Raw genomic sequence first — 13,630 nt, forward strand, 5'->3', positions numbered from 1 at the left:
CCTCCACTAGCTTCTCCACACTTAGTAGAAATTCGCTCCACTCCTCTGGATTTCGCTCCTCAAATTGCTCTCCAATTTCGCACTTGAAAGGATGATTGAATGATTTGAATTGTGAAACAACACCTCCAATATATAGAGCGCTCACCTTCCACTTACCCATGAGGCCAACCTTGCAAATAAAAGGTGAAATAATAAATAAAACCTCAAAAGGAGTAGGCCGACTTGTCAAATAAAGGCAAAATAATGCCTTGTGCGCTCAACTTTTAATTTTAATTTCACAAAAATTAATTTTAAATGCCTTTATAATAGAAATTCGATTTTTTGAGGCCCAAAATTAATTTATTAAATGCCAATTTAATTAATTTTTTCAAATATTCCAAAGTTAGCAATTTGGCATCTAATGCGATTTGGAGGATATTAACGCCCAAATATGGTAAAAAATAATGAATGCCATTAACTTCGCTCTGGTCCCTTGGAGAGGGACAGGAGCACTTTTTCATTTTTAGGCTAGGATTCTCAATTTTTTTGAAGTCAAACCTTTGTTCACCATGCTTTAGAAGATCCTTCCCATCTCGCACAACTTTGCCTTAGCATAATCTCGGAGGGAATTTGTTGTTTCATAAAAAGCGCCCTGGTCCTTCAGTGAGGGACAGGAGCACTTTTGAGTCCATTGCATGAATTCTTGATCATATCAACTTCAAATTATCCTCCAGGCGTAGAATATCACATTTCACTCCATCTTGAGCCTTGGTAATAAAAATATCATTTCAAAATGCAAGGTAGATGGTCATATTTGGAAATTGCACCCTCGTCCCTTGGTGAGGGACGAGAGCACTTTTGCCAGTTGCAATCAAAATTTGCAACTCTCGCATCTCAATTCCACTTCAAGGCATTTTAAACACTTTTTCAAACTTGCGCCTTGGCCTCAATTTGTCCAAAATTGGTGAGAAAGGCTAGATAACATGTTAAGCGCTCTAGTCCTTCAGTGAGGGACAAGAGCACTTTTTCAACTTCAAGCTTATCCGTCCTTTGCTAGCTTCCCAAATTATCTTCAATGGGCTAATCATGTCCTCTTCCATTCATTTCAATCACAAACTTGCCTTGTCTTTGCAAGAAATTTGCACTTTTTGGAAAATTGCTCTGGTCCTGTTACCTATTTTTCGCTCCTGGCTGAAAAATAGGTTAAGAAATGCTAGCATGAACAAAAGAAGGCTAGTGTATACTAATTCTCTATTTTTTTGTGTTTCCAACTGTACTAAGGAATGATTTAAAAATGATATTTTTAAGTACTTCTAGTCTGTAACAACAAAAGAGAGAAAGCATCTCATTCAAAAGAAGTATTTTATTCATATTCAAACATGCGTCCCACACAAAGAGCCGTGAGACTAGCTACGTGCATCCGGTGCAGAAAGGAAATATACATATATGTATGCACAAGTACAAAGAAAAAAATGAGGAAAGGCATGTCGAGAATGGAACCAGTCATTGCCTGAATGACTGGAACAGTTGAGGTACACTCGATGTCGCCTTTGTCTTGCTGCTCCACCCTGGTCCGTTGATGTTTTCCTTCTGATATCTGCAAAAGAGTTGAAACAAGCAATGCGTTAGAACATTTTGTTCTAAGCAATGGCTGACTGCATTTCTAACATGTGTACTAATGCACGCATATATATATATGATCCCTACATGCATCAGATGCATATAACTCAAATCATAAAGGAATCTCGAAAGGCAAATATCAGATCAAAGGAAAATCACCATACATATGCATATTTTGCTAACAGGTTTGTTTCATGTGCAGGGAAAGGAAAAAGGACAGCTTGCTGGTCATGAAGTTCACTAAGATGAGTGGAGATGAATGCGGCTCCCACAAGGGTTGAGCCCAGCTCATGTGAAGAATGGCAAGGTTTCATACAATCAAATCATGTCAGAGCTGGTGATAAAAGGAAGAAGAGTAACGAAAACGCAAGTATGCAATCACATTATCAGCCAATATACATGATGAGACTTCTTTTTAGAACGTGAATAAGATGTGCAAATATCTACAAATGATCAACAAGACGACATTTTATGCATCAAGCCTAAAAGATTTTTTATGATAAGCTAGAAAAGGCATGATTGATCAGACATTTCAACAAATTCAAGACAGCTGCGTCCTTGGAAATAACATTCAGGTTTTAAGAGAATAATGTTTAAATGGCAGCTACAGTTTTCATAAAATATCTATTTTTGATGCACAGCATTAGGTGGCAGATGACAAAGGGAGGGTTTTTAATGTTGTTTTTTCACCATTTTCAGTCCAAACAGTCATTCAGAGATGCACACAGCAGTGAAGTTATCAAAGGAGTACACAGTGGTCATGATCAGACAAGTCTTGTTGACCCATTTTGTTTTGTTCTAGATGGAGAGCTAGATGCAGGAACAGAAATTAATGTCAACCTTAATTATCAATTGTTGGGGCCGATGTATCTGAGGATGGAAAGTATATTCTTTTACATATTACAGAGGGTTGTGATCCTGTGAATAGGCTCTATTATTGTGATCTCGATATCCTTCCTCAAGGTATTGAGAGTTTCAAAGGCAAGGAGGAGATGCTTCCATTCCAGAAGCTCATTGATAATTTTGAAGCAGAATATGCCCTTGTTGCAAATAATGATACTGAGTTCACATTCCGGACAAATAAAAATGCTCCAAGGTATAAATTGGTCCGAGTGGACATGAGGTACCCAGAATCTTGGAGTGATGTTGTTCCAGAATCAGACAAGGATGTACTTGAATCAGCTGTGAGTGTCAATGGCAATCAGCTTTTAGAATGATGAGACAACCAAAATGGGGGCACATTAAAGATCTACATAGAGCTATTAAACTTTGTGAACCAGCTATGATAAGCTCAGAGCCTGAATATCGCTATCTTGGACCTGGTTTAGAGGCACACCTTTACTACACAGACTCAAGAACATGTTCAGCATTCAGTGCCAATACCGATAAGACAAAAGATTTAACTACAACATTTAATGGAAACACTTATAGCTTGCCTGCATGGTCTGTGAGCATCCTTCCGGATTGTAAAAATGTTGTCTTCAATACAGCAAAGGTTACCACACTCACCACTTCTGCACAATTGGAATTTGTGGAGAGCACTAATGGGACAGTAGGCCCAACATGGAAGTGGTACAAAGAGCCTATAGGAATATGGGGGCCTAATGCATTTACAAAAAATGGTCTAGTGGACCAAATAAATATGACAGGCGACTCAAGTGATTACTTATGGTACCCAATAAGTTTTGAAGTTACCAGCGATGAACTTGCTGATGGCACCTGGCCATTTCTAGATGTCAAGACATTGGGACATGCACTGCATATTTTTATCAACAAACAGTACATAGGTACTGGGACTGGTAGTAATTCAAATCCAAAATTTACAATGTATAAGCCAATATTTGTAAAACCAGGAAAGAATACATTGGACCTATTAAGTATGACTGTGGGCCTAAAGAATATTGGCCCATATTATGATACAGAAGGTGCAGGAATTACTGGCCCGATTACTTTGAAAGGCTTGAAAAGTGGTACACAAGATCTTTCAATGTGGCAACGGACATATCAGATTGGATTGCAAGATTGGAGTGCAGACTTCTATTGTAGAAATGCAGTCTATAGATATGATGTCCGCAAATTCCTTGCTAGAAGAAGAGTCAAATGCAGCAATACATTGGGAGACATTCAAGGAAAAAGTTGGAGTTTGGGGAAATGATGCTTTTACTACTAACACTCTTATAGACCAAATTAATACAACAAAAGACACCACTGATTATTTGTGGTACACAACAAGTCTGCAGGTTGATGAAAAGGAACCATTTTTTTTTTAGTAATGGGTTGCTGCCAGTGCTAATAGTTGAGTCAAGGGGACATGCAATGCACCTCTTCATCAATAATGAATTTATAGGAAGTGCATCAGGGAATGGGGATGATATCACATTCAAGTATGAAAAAGCTATTCATTCAAGGGCAGGAAAAAATGACATTGTTTTCTTGAGCATGACAGTGGATTTACAGAATGGTGGACCACATTATAATTTTGTGGGAGCAGGCATTTCCAAGGTCAAATTAGAAGGCTTTCGAAATGGATCAATAGACTTGTCCACAAATTGGACATATCAGATTGGATTGCAAGGTTGAACTAATGCACCTCCAATTAAAGAGATCCAAGGGAAGAGCTGATACACAAGATATTGAGCTTTTCATGGATATCATGATTGCCCTTTCACACAAGGATGGTAGAAATGCAGATTCTGCTGTTTTAGAAAGGCTAGCAAACAAACTGCAACTATCAACAATTTCCGATTTAACAACAGAGTCAAGGGCAGTGAAAGATCTCTTGAAAGAAAGAGGTGGTGAGATGGGTGAAACTGCTGAACATATTATCTATCTTCTGAAAAAGATGAAAGGTATTCAGGAGATTGGGAGCCTGGAAGAAGATAAGTATGGTGTTGAATGTCTTGCTTTAGAGACTACTTCCCCTACTATTCCAGAAGATTTCCGTTGCCCAATTTCATTAGAGTTGATGAAAGATCCTGTTATTGTTGCTACAGGACAGACGTATGACCGATTATTTATTCAGAAATGGTTTGATTCAGGCCACAAAACATGCCCTAAGACTCAACAAGTCTTGCCTCACATAATTTTGACACCAAATTATGTGCTTCGAAGCTTGATTGCTCAATGGTGTGAAGCTCATGGTGTTGAAGTACCAAGTAAAGCAGGTCCCAGTGGCTCCAGTGTATGCAGTAACAGCTCTAATGTTTGTTTTGAAGATCAAAGAGGTATAGATATTTTGGTTCAGAAACTTTCTTGTAGAGAGACAGATGTGCAAAGAGCTGCTGCAGAAGAAATTCGATTACTTGCAAAGAGAAATTCAGATAACAGGATTTTAATTGCAGAGGCAGGAGCTATTCCACACTTGGTGAAGTTGTTATCATCAACTGATGCGAAGATTCAGGAGCATGCCGTGACTGCACTTCTAAATTTATCTATTCATAGTAGTAACAAAGGATTGATTGTTCAGGCAGGGGCTATCAGTTATGTAATAGAAGTCTTAAAGCATGGTAGTATGGAAAGCAAGTTCAAACGCCATGAAATGATTCAAAGGAGCGATTTTCAAACAGCATAATCAGTAAGAGATAGCGAACCTGTGAAGAATGAAGGATGCAGGGAGAAAAGATCGCGCCCAGCAAGGAAACCAGGTTCGAACGCCCAGAAAATGCTCAAAAACACAGGAAAATTTCCACGGCGGCTCCATAAATAGGCCCGAAACTAGCAAAAACGCAGACAAAGAGCAGGCCGTAAGGAAAAACAGAGGCCCAACACTCATTTCGGCACCCAGAACAGTGAAGAGACCGAGATTTTTTCCTTCTTTCCATGCCCAGTTCGAACCCTAGCGGCGCCCAGATGCAGAGCGAAGTTTCCAGAAGTGTCGCATATCAAAAGTGAAGAGGCAAAATGAGCTTTTAGGGTTATGTTTCCCCTAAAATATCTTCATAAAAATCATCTTTAATTCCTTCGCATTTTTTTTTCCCTTCTCTTCTATGCCACGCAAGATGTATGGAGGCCACATGGTAGAGTTCGCCATGTCTTCTAAGTGATTTTAATCACTTTAAAGTTTTGCAAACTTTCTTGTTTCCTAAGTGATCTTATATCACTTAATGTCCCCACTTGCAAATTACTTAGCAAGTAATTTTAAAACTCAAAAATACGCCCTCCAATTAATGTAAGCAAACGTTTTAATAAAGTTTTCTTTTTATTATTATTTATCATTATCTGATCAGACATAGGTTTTATTTTATTTTTATTTTATATTTAAAAATTAATAAAATATAATAAAAAATTTTATTTATTAAAGTGTAAATCAAACACTTTTATTAAATATATTTTTATTACATTTTATTATTTAATAAATAAAACTAATAAAATTGTCTTATTAAGGTGATTTATTTATCACTTTAAATAAAATGATTCTATTATTTTTATATTATTAAAACCTTTAAATATAAATGAAAATAAAATCAAACAAATGTCTGACCAGATAATAATAAATTTTAAAAAAAAAATCACTTTATTAGATATTTTGTTTGGACAAAGGGAGGGATATTTTTGCATTTATGAGGGCTTGCAGGCCTGTCAGAGACATTTCAGGGTCATTTATGATGCATTTATGAGGTTTTATGGTTACAGAATGGATGACTTAACCTTTTGGCTCAGGTTTATCCCTTTTCAGATATTTTTGAGGCCCAAAAAGTAGGTTTTTTGAGTTTGCTCGACCTAAAATGAGGAGGTGGAGTCTTCTTGATAACTTTGGAAAAAGGCATATATACTGGGAGCCTTCATTTTGGTAAGGGTTCGGATTCATTCATCTTGGAGCAGACTGTAATTTTTTAGTTCTCTCTGCAGGAAGGGATGTCTTTGTAACACATTTTCAGGAGTTATAAAGCTTGGTGATACCTGTTTGGCAAGGATAATAGCTTGGTTTACTTCTCTACTTCTCATCTTTCTCTGTTATTGCATCTTCAGGGTTAGTCAGTTCTTTGGTGGTTGGCTTTTGCCCCCCTTAAAATTTACATTTCCTTTTGATGCCTTATGCAGAAACATATATACTACTTGCAGGTCATAAGTTGTGTTTTAGTGATTAATAGTCTTAGGTTGTGAAAAGGATTTTCCTCTTAGGACTGTGATTATCCAGCCTTTTTATGAAGCATTGATGCAAAGATCATGGGTTGTTGGTTAGTGTAAAAGAGGTTTATTATCACTGTTGTACTGTGTGTCTTTGCTTAGTTAGATTTCAAAAAATACCATCTGGTGCAATCACCTTAGATTTAATTTTTAGTTTTACATGTTCTCCTCCTTACTCTTTTCCCTGAAGAAATTGTTAGTTTAGGTGCAGAATCTAAAAAGAACCAGCTTACTCTGGAGGTTCACTCCATTTTTTAGGCAACCCACAGGCCTAGGAGGGTTCCCATGTGTCACAAGCCTGCTGAGTTGATAGCTTAGCAAACAGGGGTGCAGGTTCAAGTGATAACAGGTCCCTTGGAGAGGGATGGGAGCACTTTTTAGAAAATCGCTCTGGTCCCTTGGAGAGGGACGGGAGCACTTTTTCATCTTGGCATACTTCTTTGTTCTTTAAACCTCTCAATTGCGTCTAAGGCATAAAACATCATTCGTCCTTCCCATCCAGGTCAAGTTTTGCCATAAAATATCAAACAAAGAGGAGAAACTTGAAAAAGTGCCATGGTCCTTCAGTGAGGGACAGGAGCACTTTTGTCACTTGGATTGATTTACTCCTTTGTAGACCACTTAAATTATATTCAATGGACAAAACATGCTTCCCTTGACCTCTTCAAATCGTAAAATCACTTTGACCTTGCAAAGATAGTGCAAATTTGAAATTCAAGCTCCGGTCCTTCAGTGAGGGACAGGAGCACTTTTTGCCTTCTAAGACAAAATGTCTCACTTTTCACCTCGAAATTCCTTTGCTAGGGAAGATTTCATCTTACTTCACGCTATGAATAAAAGTTAATGTCCAAAAAAGGTCTAAAATTGTGCATATAAAGAAAAGTGCTCTGGTCCTTCAGTGAGGGACAGGAGCACTTTTTACCTTCTAGGCAAAAACTTCATCATTTCATTGTCTTTGATCAAGTCTGGATGCTCTATCACGTTCATTTCGTCCTCCACCATGCCTTTGATGTCTCAATTTGACCAAACAAGGTCAGGAATGACTCCAATAAGCCTTTTCGCCCTGTTCCCTCAGAGAGGGACAGGAGCGCTTCGCCTTGGTCCCTTAGAGAGGGACAGGAGCGAAATTCGCTCTGGATCCTCAGTGAAGGACAAGAGCGAAATTTGACTTTTCGAACTCTCTGACAAGATAATTTTTATGGAATATAACATTTAAGTATAAGTGACATTTATACTTTAAGTTATATTCCATATATACTTTCAGGATGTTTGAGAGTGGTTTCAAACCTCCAGGAGTTATATTGCAAAATCTAGTTTTTTGAGGTTTTTCAGTTTCCAGACTTAGTCAAATTTCAGGATCAGGACATTCCAAACTTAGTCAAATTTCAAGATCAGGACATTCCGGACTTAGCCAATTTTCAAGATCAGGACTTCACTCAAGCAGGACCTGCTATCCATGATCTCCCCGACAGCACTAAAAAATGCAAAGGCCAACTGACAAAACCCTAAAAGACCCAAAAACAAACCCTAAAAGGCAAAAAGCAGGGGTCCCCATTTGCAATGGGGCGATGTGTGAAAACGTCACAACACCCCCCAACACCACTTTCTCAACTACCTACAACTACTCGACATCAATTCGGGTCAATCCGATAGTTGGACATAACTAATTTGTGTCCCCTTTTTTTAAACTATCTTGAACGGGACCCACAAGCAGTTCTTTTTACAATAAAGCATTTCAGTTTTAAAACTGATTTTCTAGAATTTCTTCCAACAGTACATTTCTGAGAATGCATGCACTCGTTGCATTTTGAGTTTTCTTCGTCTTCGGTCTTGAGGGTGGATCTCAACTCTGATTCAGTGGTGGCGCGCTTCCCTGTGCTTTGTCGCGCTCTCTGGTGCGTTCCTGCATTTCCTCTTCCGACGTTGATCGTGATCAAGGCTCCAATTTGCATCTCAGGTTTTCTCCCGGCCCTTTCAGTGACGTCATTGACCTACAAACAATCAATTTTGACTTGAATTAATCACTTTGAAAAATTAAATAAATTAACCCCTACGGTATCACCTAATGTAAATTTATTAAATAATGTTAATATTCTAAAGAGGAAATAAATCATTAAATATTGTTAATTAAATAAGGTTAATATAAATAAACGATTAAAATGTTAATGTATTTAATATATAAAATAATAAAGAAAAAGTATTATTAAATTAATGATTAAAATGTTAATGTATTTAATATATAAAATAATAAAGAAAAAGTATTATTAAACTAATGATTAAAATGTTAATGTATTTAATAAATAAAGAAAAAGTATTATTAAATTAAAATATTAATACAAAGTAATATAATCTAAAACTACGAACTACGTAATACACGGGAGCCATCGCGACTACCCTCCCCCCTGCACGAAGTGGTGCGACGGTGGTCGCGCCCAGCGTCACATCCCTTCGTGCGGAAGGGACTCGTGGAGGGATGCAACCCTTCCCCTCCATGGGGTATAAGGGAAGAACCTTCGAGCAAGGAATGGGGGGCACGGGGAGGAAAAAGGGAAAAGTCTACAAACGGCCACGACAAACTGCGAACAGCAAAGGACAGAACTACAGACTGGAAACTACTACTGTGGGTTGCAAACAGGTAAGTGGTGTCACAGAGTATATATATGTGTGTGGACATGTTTGCCACACACACATATATAAGTAATGAGTATTTTAAATATATGTTAATGAATATGTGTAAATATATGTTAATGAATATGTATAAATATATGTTAAGGAATATGTGTAAATATATATTATTGAATATGTGTAAATATATGTTAATGAATACGTGTGAATATATGTTAAGGAATAGTTTTGAATATACGTTAATGAATATTTGTGAATATATGATAATGGATATTTTCGAATATATGTTAATGAATATTCCTACAAACATGTTAATGAATATTTTTCTGAATATATGTTACGGAATACATGTTAAGTTAGGAATATGTAAATGTAGATTATGGAATGGGAAATGATAATGAATTGCAGAATGTAATATGAATAATGGCTATATGATGGAGGCTATTGGGAGGAAATTTCCTTAGCCTAATGTAGGGATTATGATAATCCCTAGTAGGTAGTATATACTGAATATCTATATGCATATATGTTATGGCTTGGTTGACAAAGTTCATCCAAGAAGAGACGGATCTAGCTGGTCCTCTCTGGTAGACTTGGATGATGGGATGCATCATCCAAGGCAAGGAATTGATCATATATGATGGTCTTCCTTGGTATGGCTTGGGTGTAACAGGAATCGAATTAACCTTCGATTTCCTGGTATGGCTTGAGTGTAAAAAATTACATCCAAGACATGAATCGAATTAACCTTCAATTTCCTGGTATGGCTTGGGTGTAAGAAATTACATCCAAGACAAGAATCGAATTAACCTTCGATTTCCTGGTATGGCTTGGGTGTAAGAAATTACATCCAAGACGGGAATCAAATTAACCTTCGATTTCCTGTTATGGCTTGGAACCAAGATGGGTTCCAAGAAGGCAAGCTTCACAGCTGCCTAAGGACATGTCCCAACACTGCACTCGTATCCTTTTTATTAAATAAGAATTGAAATTAATGTTAATTAAGTAATTGAAGTTTAATTGCAAGTTAGACTAGTTATTTATATATATATTTGTTGTATTCTAACAATCTATTTTGCAGGACAGTGATCTCTAACTAGTAGGGACATTACAGTGGATCTCAACTTTGATTCAATGGTGGCGCGCTTCCCCGTGCTTTGTCGCGCTTTGTGGTGCGTTCCTGTAATTCCTCTTCCGACGTTGATCGCAATCAAGGCTCCAATTTGCGTCTCAGGTTTTCTCTCGGCCCTTTCAGTGACGTCGTTGACCTACAAACAGTCAATTTTGACTTGAATTAATCACTTTCAAAAATTAAATAAATTAATTTAAGAAATATTAAATTTAACTTTATATCTCTTGTTGAAGAAAACTCAGCCTTGTGAGTGAAAATGTGAGACTTTCTTCTTTGTTATAATGCCCTCTTATGGCAATTTTGGGCTCTAGGACCACTTTGAGAGTTTGCGCTGCTTTCTAACTTTGAGTTAAATGTGCGATATTTCTTTTTGATCCGATTTCGGCCAAAATGGACAAAGTGCGCGATAAGTTCTTTCGGAATTTTTGGCCTACATGCCGGTTGAAGCTTTTACCTACTCTTTTCACCTTTTCGGGCCATTTGTGCGATTTTACCCTTTTTCGCCCTTTTGGGACCCTTGGTGCGAATTAGGTCTTGAATATTTTCGGCCTACTAAGGCAAATTGCAAACTTTGGCCAAATGAAGGATTTGGCAAACTCATCTTCTTTTTTCGGCAAGTTTGGCCGAATTGCGAACTTAACTCTTTAAGGCAACCCTCCTCTTTGCAATAGTAAACTCGATCTTTAGACTGGAATGTGTGATTTTGATATGAATGCCTCGCCTTTGCAAGACTTACAAATTCACGACTTTTCATTTTGACGCCCCCTTCCAAATTCGAGTCTTTCAAAGGAAATGCGCGATTTTGCCTTTCTCTTGCAAAATATGTAAAATAGCTGACTTTCAAAATTTCGGGTGTTCTGGCCAAAATGCTCGATTTTATGTCTTCACTAACGTCGCCTAGCTAGTTTTAGGCTACTCAGGCATTTTGCATGATTTGGTTTTTTATCATTTTCGGCCCTAAAGCCCCTTTTGCGCAAATTTCAGCTCAAGAACCCTAATCATGATTCTCACTTTTGTGATTTTTGGCCTAATGAATCAAAATGCGCGATTTTGCTTTCATTGAGGTTTTGCTCGGTGATTTTAGGGGAAAATATGCGAGTTTGCCTTGGACGATTTCAGACGCCCTCCTCTATAGACCAAAACTCGAGTTTTAATGAGAATGGGCAACTTCTCACTCGACCTATCTATTTTGCAAATTCGGGATTTCTACTGCAAATCACGCGACCTCTGTTCGAATATCTCCCCCTCACGCAGGCAAACCAAAGACAATATGGGGGGTCCATTGTGAAGCAGGGTGTGCGTGCAAATGCACAACACTACCCAAGGGAAAATGGCCGGGCGGAAGCTACCAATAAGGTACTGGTGTCTATCATCTATAAATCCTATGGAGTGGAACGGGAGGATTGGGAGGAACGTCTGCCAGTAGTACTATGGGCGTACCATACCACGTACAAGGTAACCACGGGCCACACACCATTACAGCTCATGTACGACCAAGAAGCGGTGGAACCAGCAGAATATACCATACCGAGTCTATGGATTGCCATAGACAACCAACTTGGAGATGAGGAGAGTCTAAAGGCCCATCTTGTGAACCTCACCAAGTTAGATGAACATCGGATGATGGCACAATGGGCGACAAAAGTGGCCCAGCGTCGGCGGAAGTACTGGCACGACAAACATCTCCGACGAACAAACTTTTGCCCCAGACAGTTGATCCTGAGGTATAACGGCCGCAACAAACTTCATCCTGGGAAGTTCAAAGTTCGTTGGTTGGGGCCCTATAAGATCAAGGAGGTGGGGAAGAATGGAGCAGTAAAAATTTCCACCATGGATGATAACCCAATACACGACCTTGTAAACGGCTTGAAGTCAAAACTATATCGGGAACGTGATAAACCAGTCGTATCAATCAACATGCTGGGGTACGCAACGAAGGGAGACTGGACCATTGGAAGAAGGAAATAGAGGAAGATCATGTGGTCATTGCAAAACCTTACAGACATGACGAAGATTGGGCTAAGCCACTCACATTCATAGAAGAAAGACTTGTACCCAAACAAGTCGAAGGCGTACCCAAAATTTACAAGCACCTTACAAATGCCTACTTCAATGATCCGGCTATATGGATAAGGATCACGGGGCATTGGAGGGAGAGAGCTCCATACGAAGAATTCCGCGAACTGACATTGATGAAGAAGCAAAGGCTAAACAGAAGGTGTAACTTGCCAAGAAGGAAGAGGAGCCAATCGACTTGGAAGAGGAGGTAGACTTGGGAGGAGTACGGTGCAACCTTCGGACCATGTTTGAAAATGGTACTAAAAGATGAAGACTTGTTTGTGATAGCATCACGACCCAGCGAGCAGGAAGCGGATCCCAATGCACTCTACCGAGTGATCCCTAACCCTGCGGGTCCACTGCAGGTGGATGGCGAGAAAGTGACATGGTACAAGCAGTATGAAGGTCGGTACATAGATGGAAGTTATAAAGGGGTGGGACCAACACCATTGGTGGACAAAATATGGGACCTGGAATATGTGGGCACGTGTTGCCCCGAGGAGTGTTACAGGAGACTACCGCACGTGTGCGCATGGCTTCACAAATTCGAGATCAGAGTAAGACCCGAGGGAGATCCCACCGGGGTGAAAAGGAAAATGCAAGACCTGGACAATGAGGATGATGTCAACGGAGGACCGAGCAAGAAGATAAGGAAGGAAATTGCAATAAAATAACACTGAGGAAAGGGGTGAAAGGTCGGGCGAGGAAAGTAAAGTTGCGTAAACCAAAAAGGACAGTACGAGCCCCAGAAGAAAAGGTGGTACATTCCAGGGTACGGAAAAGAAATAAAATAAGTAGTCGGTCGAAACAAGTTGCCCGATACCGTGGCCAACTAAAGGTACAAAGGCTAAAATTTAAATATTCTTGCCAAGTTAGAAAATTAAAAGGGTACGTTAAAAGGAAAATGTTAAACAAGGAAAACATAAGGCAAGAATTAAATATTAAAAGAATTGGGTTAGGAAAAAACAAAAAACTAAAACAAAGGGGAAATATTATAAAGTTGGTAAAGGAAAAAAATCATATGGTGAAAAAAAGATTATTTTATAAAAAATTAAAGGCATATAACCTAACCCTGAAATTGAAGGAAAT

The 13,630-nt window shown here is 38.6% G+C and overlaps 1 protein-coding gene across 6 annotated transcripts in view; it reads right to left on the reverse strand.

Annotated features, from left to right (window-relative positions):
• Positions 1–13,630, reverse strand: part of LOC131027200 (organic cation/carnitine transporter 7) — a 212,131-nt gene that overhangs the window by 184,837 nt on the left and 13,664 nt on the right. For 4 of the 6 annotated variants that reach the window (XM_057957194.1, XM_057957192.1, XM_057957195.2 and 1 more), the window contains one exon: positions 1,490–1,576. The exons of the other annotated variants lie outside the window; for them this stretch is intronic. Coding sequence is in view for 2 of the 4 variants with exons in the window: in XM_057957192.1 (XP_057813175.1) it covers positions 1,490–1,576 (87 nt within the window). In the remaining 2 variants the exon portion in view is untranslated. The remainder of the gene's footprint in view (positions 1–1,489; positions 1,577–13,630) is intronic. 6 annotated transcript variants of the gene reach the window in all.

This window comes from Cryptomeria japonica, chromosome 2 (assembly GCF_030272615.1).
Source record: "Cryptomeria japonica chromosome 2, Sugi_1.0, whole genome shotgun sequence".
Lineage (NCBI taxonomy): Eukaryota > Viridiplantae > Streptophyta > Pinopsida > Cupressales > Cupressaceae > Cryptomeria > Cryptomeria japonica.